Below are 17,161 nucleotides of genomic sequence, written 5' to 3' on the forward strand. Positions count from 1 at the left end.
CAGGTCCATGTCTTTCCTGTGCTGAAGGCCCCAGAGCTGGACGCAGCACTCCAGGTGGGGTCTCACCAGAGCAGAGTAGAGGGGCAGGATCACCTCCCCCGACCTGCTGGCCACGCTGCTTTTGATGCAGCCCAGGATACGGTTGGCTTTCTGGGCTGCGAGCGCACAGTGTCGGCTCATGCCCAGCTTTTCATCCACCAGTATCCCCAAGTCCTTCTCGGCAGGACTGCTCTCAATCCCTTCTTCCCCCAGCCTGTATTGATACTGAGGGTTGCCCCGACCCAGGTGCCGGACCTTGTACTTGGCCTTGTTGAACCTCATGAGGTTCACACGGGCCCACTTCTCGAGCTTGTCCAGGTCCCTCTGGATGACATCCCGTCCCTCAGGTGTGTCGACATGGGAATGGCTTAATAACATGGGAATGGCTTAATGGCTCTGAAGGCACGGTCCCACAACCCGGTTTAAAGCCCCACAGAATCATGTAAAACTACTGCAGAAGTTTCTTGTGTTTTTATCCTGTCCGTGGCCATGCAGTTTGACATTTTTGACAGACCAGGTACATGAACTAGGTAGTCTGGCCTTACAGTACAGCTACGTAATTGCTAGGGCCAGCACGTCTGATTCAGTGAAACGGTGTGGCTGGCATTCATAGATGGCTTGTTTGCTCCTACAGTGTATTGACTTATGGAGCTGATGGACTCCCTGTTAATCTTTTGTGGACTGTTAGTTTTCTGACTTTTCTGAGTACTGGATCAGGCGAGCTATAATTTGGAATTTGATCCTTAGTTTCATGTTAAGCCCTGGTTTGAGCCAGCAAATCCTGCGTTGTTTTCCCAGCTTAAACATTGTTTTGTTTTTTGACTTGTGACTACCAACACATCAACATGTTAAAGGCTGCTGGTGTGGTAATACTATTAAAGTTAGAGGGATTCTCCAGAAAGGTCGATAGTCAAGAATTACCATTTTTTCCCCTCTTTATTTCAGTTGAACTCATATCACATAAGTAGAAGTGGCCTATCGTCTTTGAAGAGTATATAGTGCAGCAAAGCAAGAGCAATGTGGGCAGTATGTTCGTCTGAGTGCACGCATGTTCCTGGTTTATGATTGTGTTCATCTGCAGGTAGGCAAGACTAATTTTCCTTTCTTTTAGCAGGCATCACTTGATCAGCTCGTGCATGAAGCTCTTCTGATTGATGACAGAGAAGATGCTGTCACAGGGAGAGACTCCTCAACTTGTGTAGTTTAGATCGAATCAGGATCAAAAGAGTTTATTGATCTATTAATGACATAATTAACTGTCAGGCAGTTAATTTAACTGCTGTTTAATCAGTTAATTGAGCTATATATTCAATAGCAACAACACAACAGATACGATACTAGGATAACTTACAAAATGTTAATAAATGCCCACAAATATTTAAGCAGCCTTCTATATCTAATTCCAAGGAATTGTCTAATTGTGGCCTCCTCTCTTCCCACAAGCACACGTTCACATTGTTATGTACATGCACAGTCCCCTCTCTCAGGAGGTATGCATCTCAAGCACGATCCCCTCTTCTGGCCATGTGGGTTCTCTTGTTTCCCGCCTTCTGCAGGAGATGTGGTTGCTCTAACTTTTGTGTCTCTGTGCAATCTACTAGCCCACTCCCCAGTGAGAAGGCTTCCCGCAGGTTCACATTCATGCACCCAAGATGTGGGTAGCTACTTTTTGCACCCTTTATTGTTACTGTGCTTGCTGGAGTGGAAGCAGCTCACAGTGTCTTCTGGGGAGGCTGCTCTGCCTGGCCTAGGCAGGGGTCACAATGCTGTTAGGGCAACATCTGGCCATGTCAAACCACATCGTGACTGCTGTTCTTTCTGTTGCCCTCTCCTCTCCCCCTACTCTGCAAATTTTCATGCTTCTCTTATACCTCTTTCCAAGCTGACTCTTTTGTTTGAAGTCTGTTGGTAATCTCCTGGCTATAAAGTTGGCAGCTTACCCTTCAGTGTTTTGTGTATAGAAGGCTTCTGTGCTATGGTGTGGTCCCAGTGGAAAACTGATTGTCTTTCTGCCTTTCTGAGGTATGAGAGAGAATGTAGTAATGAAACGCCGCTTCATCTTTATTGTTTTTCTCCAGTCAGGTGTTGCCATCTGCTGACAAGAGAACAATTAGGATGAAAACATAGCACGTGACTAGGATGAATCTCTATTACTATGGGGATCTGAGGGTATTTAAACTGTGTTTAAACTATTTCATATGAATCATCGTAATTTGTGTGTCATTAAATTTCTTTGTATTTCTTTTAGAAAAGGAGGGTGAAAAATCATTTTGTGGATTGTTTTGGCATATGCATCTTCTGTGTCCATGCACGTGAAGCCAGTTATTTAAATGAATTTATTTAAAGTGACTGTTAAGGTAATTACTAATATTTTTAGGTAATATAATGTAATCAATTTAAAATGAAAACTATAATGGAAAATGTGGTAGAACAAAATACAATGAAAGCCTTAAAATTTTCTAGTAATTACAGTTTTCATGGAATTCATGTATGGTACAGGCACTGTACTCTTAAGAAGCTATCACTTAGTTTTACCACTTTTGATTTACAGGTATGCTTTAAAAAAAAATTCTAATAGGAGAAACCTTCCACAATACTGTGGGGAGAAATACCACGCCATATCAATAGAGTGCAGTATTCTTATGTAGTTGTGCTATGTTTGTTTTCCCTTGAGAGAAACAGGAAAAAGATATGCCTCAAATTACTTAGCCACAGGTTTCCATAAATCAGTGTGTGTGGCTAGGACACTGAATGCTTTCTGTAGCTGAATCTGTGTGGGAGCAGTAGATGAAGTACAGCAAACTGGGCCCAAGCACGGGAAAAAAATCTCAAGTTGAGAACTGACAATTACTTAGTTGTAATTCTAGGTATTTGAGTTCTACTGCAGCTCCCTAGCAGCCACAAAATATTGGCAGAAGATTTATTTGTAATATATGCACGAGACATTCTGCTTGTCTCTCTTACTCACTGCTTCTTAAAGTTGTCCTTACATCTGTTGTAAGGATGTGTCAAAATCTGTCTGTGTCAAAATCATGAAAAAAAACTTCTCGCATTCAAACTTCCATGGGACAGGTAAATGGATAAGGATATGCATCTCATTCATTCTACTGCTTGCAAGACTTTGTGAGGGAGTGGCATTTTACACTACAGCAGATTTCTTAAGATGGTTTCTTATTTTAGGAGAAAAAAACCCCAAATAGTCAATTCTGTAGTTGCACTTGTGTAAGAAGTTCCTTTTTGAAATATGAAATGAAAAACAATGTGTTCTAAAATATAGACATGGTGGACAGTAAAGCGTAAAGGCATTCAGGCAACAAATATTGATTTCAGAAAAGAAGAAACTGAGAATTGTAATTTTTTTTCCCTCAGACGTTATAGTTTGACTTCAACCGGTCTTTGTTGTTTTGCCTTGTTGTTTTGCCTTGTAATACATCTCAGAAAAGTGACCAAAGCCGTCACTGACTTAAAGTGGAAAATATAACTCAGGTAATAAAAATAGTATGTATTTTCATGAAACTGGTTTCTCTATTGTATTGTTTACAGACTAGATTCTTGATACTGGGGATATTGCAATATTAGTGCAACATCAAGGCAGTACAGCACATACGACCAATACCACGAGTCCTTCGCAACCTGGTCTACAAAGCTTGGTTGTAAGAAATGGCTCCTCTTCAGAGAGGATGCTTCATTTCCAAGTTAAACACCAATACTGCTATCCTTTAAAGTATCTCTTTTTAATCTAATAAGCAAAGCAAAATCTTGCTGTTCTGCATGCCGTAAATTCACTTTTTTTTTTCTTTTTTTCCCTGCAGTGTCTTTAAAAAAAAAAAAATTTGCTCTGTTTTGGGAAATGTGCTGTGATTTAAAAAGGAGGTTTTTGCTCCTCTATGCAACACAAAAGGGGCAGGCAAAAGCCATAGCTGAGGAAATATGGCAGCAAGCAGGTGCCCATGGACTTGAAGCTGATATGCACTGTATAAGTGAAATGGACAAGGTGAGATACTCCATGCTGTTTTGAAAAATAGGTATTTAGGAGCTGCATTTTAATTCATGTGCTTGAGTGGTGGCTGTTAATCGTGAAGGCTGAGCACATGTACCCACCTAAAATATACCAGCTAGTTTTAAATTTTTGTTTCTTATGAATCAGTAATTTGGACCAATACTCACAGACGCTTAATAGCCTTCTGCCAAAGGTACATTTTTCTTGTGATTTTTCTCATTAGAACAGTAGGTGAATATATCTTTGATCTCTCTTCTAACAACAGTGCAGTGACTTCTTGAAAACTATTTATGTATGCAGTGGTGAATGAATTCTGTATTTACCGGTCAGCTCTCCTGTTGTTAGAATTTTTTTTGTGTTGTCTTTTTGTGTTGCATTGAGGTCCTGTGTTCTGTTAGCGGTGGGCTCCAGCATGACCCTGAGCTTTTGTGGGGTCTTCTTGAGTTACTTAGCATATGCGCTCACTCCAGTTCACACTGGATACACTCAAGTTATATTCTAGAAAGAAATAAAAAGCTTGTCTGGAGCAAAGAATTGGCTTTTTTTTATTTGCTGTTATCCAAGGGTAAGGATCTGAAAACTGTTAGTGTCTGTCTGTAACTAAAAGCAATATGGACTGTGATTTCCTTCACAAAGTACTTTTAACTGTATTCCCTCAAACAAAAACATTTAAAAAACCAACCAAACAAAACTTGATAGCCTGGTATTTCATATGAGATGAGCAGAAAATAACACCTGAAAGAGTTTTTTTCATGCACTTGAAAATGTAAGAAGTTTATAAAAATAATTTAGTTCCCTTTTAGCAAGTTGCTTTCTTGGGGATACACTACATGTTGGGTAGCTGGACATCTACTTTTGAATGAATGTTCACTGAGTATGTAGCAAAGTGTTACAAAGAGACTTTTATGCAGCCAGCAGGGAATGTGAAGATTCTGCTTATATTCTTCCATTTCATTTGTTCTGCATTTGACAGGTTTGGAGATTAGTTTCAGGAAGGCAGTAGACAGAATATTTCTAGCCCTGTTACTGGCCTGCCACTTGAATAAATCTATTTTGTCAAATTTGGCAAGACAACTCAGAGCTGCGAGTTATTGATGAGGTAGAAGGATGTACTGAATTGAGAATCTGAGAATTGGGCACTGAGGAAAAAAGTAATTTCTGCAGCTTTGTAGGTTTCATCCCTTAAGCTTTTCCTTACCCTTTACTGTAAATGAAGATAACTTCTACAAGCTTAAGGGTAAGTGGGGAGGGGAAGGCAGGGTGGCATAACATACTAGAGCAAGAGCTTGCTTGAATTTGGTAGGGCCTCTCGTGAAGTTCTTTGGGCATGTTAGATCTGAGAGTTTATTCCACAACATGCACAGTTCAGAGAGCTGTGTGTGCATGCTTTAGGCGAGCAAGTAAGAGGTTTCTGTTTTGTCCATATTTGTCAGTTAGAAGGCCCGTCTTTATGCGGCTGTTGGGTATTTTTCAGACCTTGTCATCACTTAAAGGGATTGCTGTGAAGGTCTATGGATGGAATAGGTGGCTACAGAGTCAATAGTCATAATGTGATCCTGTTGCCATACAAAAATGAATGGTCAAATACTGCTGAAGTCTTGGAAACACTGGCTGTTTCCAAGCAGTGTCTCTCACCTACACTCTCATAGGTGACAAAAGGTCATAAATCTTTGGTTGGTTACAGTGATTGCTTTTTGTGCTTCATGAAAGACTGAAATGAAGTGGAAGTGAGGTAAGGGCAGTAAAATAAGAGGCTAAATGGAGATCATCTTGAGTCACAATGCATGTAGTCAGCACTAGTTACTAGTTACTAGTTAGCACTAGCACAGATGAGTTATCTGAATAAGCACGTTTGCCAAGATACTTATTGTTCTGGATAAGACATATCTGGGTGTCTGATCCCATCCTCTTCCTTCAGCAATCATTCACACCTCGAGCAGGCTGCTCACTGCTGTTGTGTAGCATTGCTGTCCTCAGCTGAGGAGTACTTTTGAAGGAAAGAGAAAGAATGGGACAAAGATGTAACACTAAGGATATAGGAAGAAGTGGAAGATAGAATAAAAAACTGTAATTGTGTAAGGTTCTTGTCGGTCTAGTGGTATATCATACCTCCCAGTAATTGACACAAATTAACGCAGGACTCTGTTGCCAAACGTCTGGCTTCCGAAAGGTCTTTAAGTTTGAAGAGGAGAATGTGCAGAGGTGCAAGCAAGAATTTAGTGAACTAATCGTATCTCTGTTCTAATATACCACTTTTTTTTTAATGCAACACAATTTAGTATAAATTTTTATGTGATACCAATAGACCCTTGCTTTTTTTACTTGAAAAATTTGCTTTGTTTGTAAATGCAGTAGTCACCTGTGACAATGCACTGCAGAATCTGTTGTATTTGTACTTATCAAATCAGCTGTGGAAGTTTTGAAAGTCTGTGTGACTGCAACAGGACCCTTAAGGCCTTTTTTTGCACAACTTATAGTTCAGTTTTGGAAGTCTCGGGAATTTGTGGGTACTTGGAATTCGCCTGAACTTGTAAAAGACAAAACCTCTGTTTGGAACATCCCTGGACCACAACTCACTGAAGTCTGGCAAAGTACTTGGGGAATATCCTTGCATGCTTACTCTCTTCTCTTATGCTTCTCTAGGCATGTGCTATTGGCCACTGTCAGAAGCAGGACACTGTTCCAGATGGTAATTTGCTGCTCCATGCAACTGCTTTTAGGTTTTGCAGGAAGGTTTTGGAAAAAATGACAACAGCAAAACCCCTTGATACTCTGTTTCTTTCTATTCCTAACCTTTTTGGATTGTAGGTGTAAGGGGTAACTTTTCACATGGCTTGAGGAGGGGATAAGGTTTGAGTGATTTATTGAGTGAAGTGTTTAGAACATAACTCTTGAAACTCTGAAGTTTTGAATTGTAGTCCTGAAACTGCTTGAAATGAAACATAGCATCTCTTGCAATCTTTATTTATATTTTCTCATAACCCTACTATTTTATTAAACTTGGAACACTGGGAGAGAGTTTAAGCTGAAACCTACAGGGAGCAGTAAAAGGAGCTTGAGTTGCTTATTATGGCAAAAAGGAGGCTAAGGAGTGACCTAATAGCAGGCTACTTGAGCCAAACTCTTCTTGGCAGCAGAAGACTCTACAACAGGAGGCAAAATACACTGAATGCAGCCTGATGAACTCAGAGTTGACACTAGTGGAGAAGTTCTTCTGGATGGAAGAGGCTGCCCAGAAAAGTGGAATCTCTACCCTTAGAATTCTTTTTCAAAATTCAGCCAGAGTTTTTGCTGACCTAATGCAGCGTTGGCAGTTAGTCCCAACTAGTTGGAGCATGGGGTGGGAGTAGGTGACCTCCGGAGGTCACTCCCAAGCAAGGTGTCTGTGATTCTGTGGAGCTGTGTTGCAGATAGGTCGCTAGCTGTCCGCGTGATTCAAAACCCGTAGCCCGTAGAGGTGCTGTGAAAGAGCGCGCTGTGCAGGTGGCCTGACAGACAGCATGCTAGCACAGTGCTGCAGCCCGCTGTCAGTGGAAATCTGGAATAACCAAAGAAACAGAATGCTTTTTACTTGAGAAATAATAAATGGTTGCATGAGACCAGAATTTATGGAACTGACACACCGTCCCAAATATAGGCAGTTCTTGTCGACCTGATACAATGGGAGTAGCCCCCATAAAACCGTGGGGAATGAAAGATCAGTATTAGCAAAGGGGAGAGAAATTAACTGGGGGCAGGGTGGAGGGGCCAAAATTAATCAGGCTGCAGAGCATGGTGACTGATTATCTCTGTTCAGAGCTACCTTAGGGTCCCCCAAAGCACGGGGTCTTTTTTGTGGCAAAGACAGATGTTATATGGAAGTTATCAGACAGAATCGAATGATCCCTAATGGAACTTAGGGATGATCCCCACAGTTTGTATGGCCACACCCCAGCTATCTGTGTGAAATTATCGGGATTATGGCTAACTGCGTCATTGTGATTGTATATACAAACATACTTTTTCCACTTGGCAAAGCAAATACTGTAGGAGTTGTGTATTTCAGCTGTCTGGGTGCAGTTGTGAAGTATTCTTCGTGTGTGTACTAGCCTGCTCAAAATGCTGCCCCTCGGCATTTGTGTATGGGATCATAGGATAATTCAGGTTGGAAGGGACTTCATGAGGTCATCTCGCAGCAGGGTCAGCTGAGGTCAGAGCAGGTTCCTCAGGGCTTTGCCCAGTCTGGTTTTGAAAACTCCAACCAAGATTATAAGTTGCATCCTCAAAATTAATTGTAAATACTTGAAAGACTTTCTGTGGTTTAATGGAGGTAAGATGAGATTAAACATTTTTCTGTGTACCTTTGGGAAAAGGAAGGGTGGAAGATAATAACTAAGGCCACAGATAGGTATCAAATGGCACCTTGTAACTCACTTGTTCTATTACTTGTAGTATAACCTGGAAACAGAAAAGGATCCTGTAGTTATTGTTATTTCCACTACTGGTACTGGAGACCCACCAGACACTGCCCGCAAGTTAGTAAAGAAAATTCAAGACACGACCTTGCCACCTGATCATTTCGCACATCTTCAGTATGGATTGCTAGGTGATTTAGTATTTTCTATATTATTGCAGCACTTGTCTGTCAGTGAGTAATTTTTATATTTTTTATTTGTGAATAAGTTATTTGGGGGGTTTTTAAGTGCTTATAAAACATTTATTTTTATAACGTGAACAGCTTTTGTAATGTCCTCTATGAGCAATAAAGGAAAAGTGTCACAGAAATTATCTGAATGTAATCTACCAATTTAATTTTTTTATAGTTTAATTTTCTTTGCATAAACAAAATATGATATAAGCTGTCTATAATTGTTGAAGTTTTAATTTTGTGTCAAGTCTCTATGAACTGGATGAGTTTACTTGACTTTGCAAGTAATTGGGCACTTTTCTATACAGAGGGAAAGACAGTATAAAGTGTTCTTAAAAATAAGGTTTTAAGATCATCCCATCTCTTTAAGTTTGCAATAATTTTTTTAATTTTGAATGTCATACTCATCAGTAGAAGAAATGTAAAGGTTAAAGATTGATATGCAAAATACAGATTTGGTAAAATGCATTCGATATGTCTTGAGCTGATGGTAAGGTGAGTTTGTTGAGTTTTCAGGTTGTGTTTAAACAAACTCCAGAAACTTCTATTTAAACCTCAGTTATTTTTGCCTGACAAGTTTAAGTTGATAGGTAGGAGTGAGGAAACGTCTAAATTTCTAGTGAGGAAAGTACCCACTAGAAGGACATTTCTAGTGGATATATAATGTGGAAGTCTGAAATATATGCATCCTAATCATGTAGTGTTTTGAGAAGATGTTATGCTATTGCCTAGTTATACATTACAGTTTGTGAAATGGTTAGTTTTTCATAGCTGACTGAATGCATATATGCATATGCATATATGAAGATAAGCATTGTATTAATACTGATTTTCGTCGTAACAGATACTATTACAGTATCTAAGTTATAACTTTTTAGACTAGAATCACAAAACATGTTATCACTCTTAAAATACATTCATGGTATCCATTTCAGCTTGTCCGATGAAGTGTTCCCTCTAAGTACTGTACTTGAGAGGGAGCAGAAGTCTTTTTAAAAAAAAAAAGAAAAAGAAAAATAAGGCTGTTATAAAGGAGAAGGGAATAGTTCATTGTTAGGTGGGGATGATAAGGATCTAGTGGTTTGAAATTGCACACAAGAAAGGCTCAGGCTGTGAAAAATTGTGATAGTTAGGGTAGTGAAACAATGGTGTGGATTACTTACAGAATTTGTGAAGACTACCTAACCCGTGGTCTTTGGGATTGTTAGATAAGCATCTGTTAAGGAGGAGGTATGTGTGGTTGATCACTTTTAGTGTGGGTCAGTGGTTTAATTGATCTCTTAAAATCTCAGGTCCTCCATGAACATACCTCCTTAATCCACTGACTGTGTAATTGATAACAAAGAGCATCTTCTTCTAACAGAACATCTTCACGACTGTTAAAGGGCAGAAAACCCAGTGCAGTGAAAATGAGATCTACAAAGAAATCTCTGATTCCTGGGGAGGAGGATGTTGGACAAGATTCCCTTTTACACATTTTCCTATATTTCTTACTGCATATTGTTTAAAATCACTCCTGCGTGTGTTTTTTTTTCCAAGGTTCCAATATTTTTGAATTACTTTTAATACTCTCTCACTTATGTTGTTGACATATATTAATAATTTTAACCTGAAGGTGAGATAATTTCTTTTGGTAATTCACATACAGTTTCGCTCTTTTCCTAATTACTTCAGTTCCTACATTTTTCCTGTAAGAGTGTTTTTGTATTTTTTAAAAGCCTCAAACTAAAACATCATTCTTCTGAAATGTGAAATATTGAAAGCAAAGTGTTTTCAGAGAAATTCTGTGTCTTACATTTGTGAAGGAGGAACCACTTTTTCAGCTCTACTTTGGGAAAAACACAATTTTTTTTTGAAGGTCATAAAAGTGTCCTTGTAATACGCACTTTGCTATGTCAGATTCTTTGGTTTGCCTGCAAGAAAATCCTCTGTTGTCTTTGTAGATCTTTGTCTGTGTAGCCTGGGTGACTGGCTGATTGACATGATTTCTCTTTCCTTGAATTTGCTAGGTCTGGGAGATTCAGAGTACACATTCTTTTGTAATGGTGGCAAGACAGTAGACCGACGACTTCAAGAACTTGGTGCCCAGCACTTCTACAACACAGGATTAGCAGATGATTCTGTAGGGTAAGAGCTGAATGAATTTGGATTTTATTTCTTCAAAATGCAATAATTACATGTGAATTTGGCTAAACATTCTGAACTCTTTGAAATCAGTTGAATATTCAGCATCTCATAGGAATGCATCCTGTCTGAACACAGTACGCCTTTTCAATCTCAATTGCCATTAAATAAAACTCCATTTTTAAAGTGTGAGCAAACATCTGTAATGCTTGGAAAAATTGAGAGTATTTAGCAGTTTTAGAAGATAAGTAATTCGGAATAAGTGGAGGGGTTTAAAATGTAGTGTGTTTACAGAAGCAAATAAAAATAAATCCAGTTCCCAGTATGTGTGGTAGTGGGTAACGGGATCTCTTTCTACATACACATCAGACTTTTATCTAAGCTCACATCTTGCAGTATAGCTGCTTTAGGCAAACCCTACAATTTTTTTTTAAATTTTTTTCTCTCTTCCATAAAACATCCTTTTTTTTTTTTTTTTTTTTTTGTAAACTGTAGAGGAATTATGTAAGAAGGTTTTTTTGATTACCATAGAGGAATTATGTAAGAAAACAACTCCCTTCCTGTTCTGTTGCTCTTTCTGGCCGGTAGGCTGCAGTCTTGGCTAATTTGTTTTGAACTGCAAATTATATCGGTTCTGTGCATGATGATATGAGACAACTGAACACAAACTTTGCCATAACCATAAAACTTATATCTTGTGTTCTAAAATAATAAAAATGGAACATTAGTATAAGCTATTGATGTTGCTGTTGCACAGCAAAAAGTTGCATATTTTGCTACCATCCCTTCAATTTCCTGTCAAAAAGTTCAGCGTAAGAAAATAAAAATGAGAAACTGGAAGAAGAGCAAGGCTGTTACACACTTTAGACTCCGTAAATTTATATAGTGATAATAAATAAATGAAAATTTTTTTTTAACAAAAAAGTCATCCTAGTAACAGCTGCAGATATATATTAAAAATGGAAAAATGAATAGTGTTTTTAGCTTTTGTGGTATTTTGATTATTTGTAAATTAACAATCCAGTAAGTAACAATAAGTCAACCATTCCTTTCTCCTTTTTTTCCCTCCCTCCCCAGTTTGGAACTAGTGGTTGATCCTTGGATTGATGGACTTTGGCTTGCCCTCGAGGAAGCATTACTATTGCAGAAAGAAAAAGAAGGCATGAGCAGTGATGCTGTTTCTAGCTCTCTCAATGCAGCCCCGCACATTGGACATGAACTAAACTCAAGCTCAGAAGTACAGAACTTGAAGCTAGAAGATGAAAGAGTGAGGAGTTCTGATGTTCTGACACAGAAACTGGTTGACATCCATCTCGTGGCTTCAACTAGAGACACCGAACCTTCACTTGTTCATTCTGTCCCTCCTGTCTCTCAGTCTGCTCTTAATATTCCTGCCTTGCCACCAGAATACATAGAGGTGCAGTTTCAGGACGCCCATGGTGAGGTAAGGACTTCCCTTTGAATGATGAAAGCCTCCAGCATGAGTGTATACCCCTACATGTGGCTCAAAAGAGCAAGTGGATGCTTATATAAAGGAGATAACGTCCCTGAACGCAGGAGGTTTTTTAATTGTAAGGGAAAGGTCCATTTATATTGTGAAAATGTAGTTACCACCATATGAGTTATGGACGTAAAAGTATAATTTAGCTAAATAATAGTTCAATAAAGGCATGGCATTGCAGTGCCAGGAATGGAAGAATTAAAATCCTCAATGGCTTATGTTAGGAAGGTGAAAACATCTTCCTGTAGAAAGGAGTGTAGTACAATTTCTGTTCAAATTTTTAGTACTTGCAGAATGCCTTAAGAGGGTGTAAAATTGCTCAAAATCTTGCTGCAGATTTAATAATGGAGAAACTTGTCATTGTAAAAACACGGTCATAATTTTACTATTGGAAACAGAAGATGAACTGTAGATTGAAAGCCAGTGTGCTTTTACTACAAAGCCATGTTGAACAAAGACCTGCTGTACAAAGAGAAGAATTAGCATGAGCTGGTGGTCTTCTCCAGTTGGCATATTTAGTGTTCAAAATGAACTGGAAAGTGTGACTCAAACTTTTCTGGTTGCCTGCCAGAGGGCAGACATTTTGGTTATCTGTGCGAGGGTGCAGTGAGGGCTGGCTGCTCTTTAAGGGATGGGGAGCCAGGAGCTGAGTGTGGTAACACAGCCGGCCACGTTCCCCGATACCCAAGCAATGCAAACCAGGAGATGGCAGCCAGGATCAGCCAAGAGTGCAGATCGTCAGACAAGTTTGTGGGAATGTGGCAGGTCTGGGGCCAAGCCGGGAAGTCATTCAGCAGATCCAGGCCTGGATCAGCAGCATCTGTGGCCAGCCGTGGGCATGGTTGTGGCTGAGCTGCCAACCAGTACTCCTCTGATGTAGCTCGGGCAGGGACTGAAGACCCAAGGGCAGAGCTGAGATGGGGCTCCTGGGCTCATGAGCAGAGGTGAGTGGAGTCCTCTGGTGAGGCTGGTCAGGACCATGAAAGCCTATTAGTATCCTCAGGGCCCTGACACTCTGTTGAGTGTCAATGGTAATGCTGAGAGAATCACGTAGTCTAGCTAATACAATCGTGTAAGAGTGTGTGAATTTAAACACTGGATAATCTTGCTTTTCTTTTAAACCTCATATTGTGGTTGGTTTTGCTCAGGTTGTTGCATTAAATAATCCAAATTACTGAAACAAAGATTTATGATTTAAGGTAGTCTTCGATTAAAGACTAATACTCAGGTTGATAGTGGTGCTATAGTGGTTAAAAGAGCCCATTTTCTTATTTTAAAGTCATAGCATATATTCAGGCTGATCTCTGAAATAATTGATCAGGTTCTAATATTGATGCCTTAACTTTTCTGTAAACAGAAAAAAAGTAAATTTTGCTTTCAAACAGCAAATTGAAAAAGCTGAATCTGCTAATCTGGAATTCAGTGACAGATTAAAGATTATAGTCCAGATTTGAGGTATAAATTTGGATGGTTGTCTTGAGCCTTGGAAAGAATCAAATGCAGGTTTGTTTTTTTTCCTTTGGCACTATTTTTGACATAGTTGGCTAGACCTTGTCAACAAGTAGGTCCTACGTAGGGTCATGTTTGTTTTTACAAATATGACACAATTCGTATCCTTTTCCAGTATCTCACATTGCAACAACCATGGGTATTTTTTGCCAAGCACAGCTGAAGTTGGCTTGTTTTGAAATGCATCAGCTTGAGGTTTGGACATCTCCAAAAAGAGACTCCCTGCCATTTAAAGAAGGATGGGTAACACGGTCTCTCTAGTTACTTATATGATCTATGTCCTGGGCTGTTGACTCTCGGGATTGAATTAACAAGCTGCTGCTTATTAGTAGCAGAGCAGTAACGGTCTGCATCTTAAGCCTTTGCTCTAGTGTAAGATAATACAATTTAGCTTAATCTTGATCTCATTATGCCTTGAACTTGACTTGAAGGCAATATGAATGTAGGCAGTTATCACAGTCCAGCTGATGCACAATAACTTGATATGGTCCAAGCCATTAATCACCATGTCAAAATTTTAAGATAATAATGAAACTTCCAACTGTTGGTCTCAAGTGATTCTCCTGTCTCCTTTTTTTTAAATAGGAAATCTTCAGATTAACCAGTATTCTCGTATTGGTAGAATAATTCCTTTCCATTTGACCGAGTATTGCTATGGACATTTGGTATCTCTCCCACCTCTTTTCATTTTTGTCTGTATTGATCTCAGATGAAACTTGCTGACAATAGTGATGGAGAAATGAGGGCTGTAGTCTGATCTTCAAGTGACAGCTTTGACAGAGGTAGTCTGGAATCATTCTTGGTGCCCATTTACAATTCTTGGGGCACATTTTCACCTGTGTAGAAATGTTGTGGCAGAACATGATGCTGTTTTGTAGTGTGGAGTTTGCTGATTAGCTCTAAATTTAACTGTAGTTTTTAAAATTCCTCTTATAAATTGCCTATAATAATAGCCCCATCTGCATCCCAAAATCTTAATCGGTAAATCTGCAATGATGTTTTTAAATAGCTTCTGTTCTTACTTCTTATGTCCGTTCTGTACACCTAGTAATCCTTTAATTAGGCGGGAGTTTTCTGGGTTTTAACATAAATGCCATTCTCTAATTGGCTATTTTCAAGGCAGCTCTTGAAAAAGGAAACAGCTAGCTGCATTTGATAGTAGTTTAGGCCCATTAGACTGTTCAAGCCTACTGACTTTTTATAGTTGAATATATGCCTGTTACTGCTTGGATTAATTTTTTAAAATGTAGAGCAAAACACTCTATGTATATAGAAGATTCATGTTTTTCCTCATTGTTTTGAATTGTTTTCTAAGATTGTTTCAAAAAAATTGTACCAATACTAATTCCTGTATGTCATAGTAAGCTGTCATTCAGCTGATTTGCATTTTTAGTGTAAGTTTTCATGTCCTCTCTTTCAGAATCCACGTCTGTCCTCACTGATTTCGGAGGGAACAACCTTTGAAGTGCCAGTTACAAAAGCAGTTCAGCTCACGAGAGAAGATGCGATAAAAACTGCATTGCTCTTAGAACTTGATATTGCAGTAAGTTAGTGATGGCTTTTTCTTTAGCGGGTTAAAATAGAGGGTGAAAAGCATGTGTGTTATGTATAATAACTGGGGGGCAGGAATTGTTTATTTGACTGTTCAAAAAGAAAAAGTAATTCCCTATACAATAAGTTGTCAGCTTAGGCTGATCCATTTTGTAAATGCAAAGCTTGATTTGTTCATTGAAAGATATGACTCCATAGAAGTCAAAAGAGAAATAAAGTGTCAAATTAATTTCTTTGTTGTTCCATGGATATCGTATTGACTGAAATACATTTTTGAAGGGAATTTGCAATGGAGAAGGGCAGGCAGAGAATACTGAAAATGAATAATCTTTCGGTTTGTAAGGATACAACTTTGGGAATGTTCAGAAACTGTATAGTAAATTGTAACTGTGTGGTAGGTAATCTACACAAGTAATAATTTGACTGGTATGATCAAGTAATAAGAATCGTTAGCTCTTGAGCATTGTTTCTGCATCTGGCATTCATTTGCTCTGACTTCTTAACATACTACTCAAACTGTCAACCTCTGTTACCCTAGGTGTAAAAACTGGTTTAGTTTATTCAGGGAAAATCATATTTTGTATAATGGTTTGAAGATGAAAGGCAGAGAGTGCTCGATATTACTTTACAAGAAATCTTTAAAAGGAAAATATGTTGCTTTTGAGCAGTTTTCCAAATTTGTTGAATATTGCTTTTGGGGTATTGTGATTCTGGCAGTAACTTTTATTGGACTCTATTAGCCTAATCTGTGTCAATATCCATGGGACATCTTTAAATCTCAGTTATAAATGGAGTCTGTTAATTTTTGAGCAACTGAGCCTCGGAGATGACATGGTTTTTTGCATATATTTGTATGTATACGTGTATCCTGTCATCCCTAGCACCCACTGAAAATTTGAACATTTTTTGCCTTTTTTTCCTAACATTCTCAACAGTCTGTGTATGCAGGTCACCTCACCTGATGCATAAGGGAAACATAATGATGCAAGTATAATTCTGTATGTTCCTATAACAGGCAGAAGCTTGAGTAGGGTTTCAGCAGTTGTGCACAAGAACCTCAGCCAACTAAGTAGAATCTAGGTCTTAAGATCTGAGATACCTTTTAATTTTCACTGTGCTCTTCTCTTGCTATTTTTCTGTTTTCCTCCAGAAAATAAAAACAGTTGGGGTCATTTCAGTCACAGTTCATTAAATAGTTTAACCAGCAAATTTTCTTTTAGTGATAATGTATCTCTATACAAAGTTGCATTAATTATGAGGACTTCATTTTTCTGCTCTTCTCAAACCAGAAAACAAAGTACATCAGTAATTAATGATCGGGCTGATTATATAACACATCCTCTTGATACATATTTATTTTCCTTCTTTTTAGGCTGCTCAGCAGTTCTTATTAAAGAGTGTCCAAATATTTAAACCATATAAGGAAACATTTTTCTAATTAGTAAGGTTAAACCTGAAAAGAAAACATGAGTATTTAGTTTCTGATGTGCTCCGAACAGTGAATGCTAGTACAGAGTAGAAGAACATATGACTGCGATAGTAGGAAGATTGTTGTTAGGAATGGGGATGCTGTTGGCCTTGGTTTGTGATACAATTTAATAGAAATGATCTCATATTTTAAAACAGGATACAGTCTTTGACTACCAGCCTGGAGATGCCTTCTGTGTAATATGTCCTAACAATGTCAATGAGGTGGAAGAACTTCTTCACATCTTGGGACTTTCTGAAAAAGGAGAGTACTTTGTTTGTGTAAAGGTTAAGCAAGGCACTAAGAAGAAAGGTATGGTGTGATGCACTGGTCATGAACAAA

The 17,161-nt window shown here is 38.7% G+C and overlaps 1 protein-coding gene across 7 annotated transcripts in view; it reads left to right on the forward strand.

The window, feature by feature from the left end:
• Positions 1-17,161, forward strand: part of MTRR (5-methyltetrahydrofolate-homocysteine methyltransferase reductase) — a 32,095-nt gene that overhangs the window by 1,091 nt on the left and 13,843 nt on the right. For 4 of the 7 annotated variants that reach the window (XM_075142434.1, XM_075142436.1, XM_075142433.1 and 1 more), the window contains exons 2-7: positions 985-1,120; positions 8,471-8,624; positions 10,676-10,793; positions 11,868-12,234; positions 15,221-15,343; positions 16,978-17,131. In XM_075142434.1, the coding sequence (XP_074998535.1) occupies positions 1,088-1,120; positions 8,471-8,624; positions 10,676-10,793; positions 11,868-12,234; positions 15,221-15,343; positions 16,978-17,131 (949 nt within the window). In that variant the 5' untranslated portion in view covers positions 985-1,087. Of the gene's footprint in view, positions 1-984; positions 1,121-2,287; positions 2,397-3,851; positions 4,034-8,470; positions 8,625-10,675; positions 10,794-11,867; positions 12,235-15,220; positions 15,344-16,977; positions 17,132-17,161 lie in introns of all 7 variants that reach the window. The other 3 variants (XM_075142430.1, XM_075142432.1, XM_075142431.1) reach the window with 1 other exon arrangement.

The sequence above is a fragment of the Calonectris borealis genome, chromosome 2 (genome assembly GCF_964195595.1).
Source record: "Calonectris borealis chromosome 2, bCalBor7.hap1.2, whole genome shotgun sequence".
NCBI classification, from domain to species: Eukaryota; Metazoa; Chordata; class Aves; order Procellariiformes; family Procellariidae; genus Calonectris; species Calonectris borealis.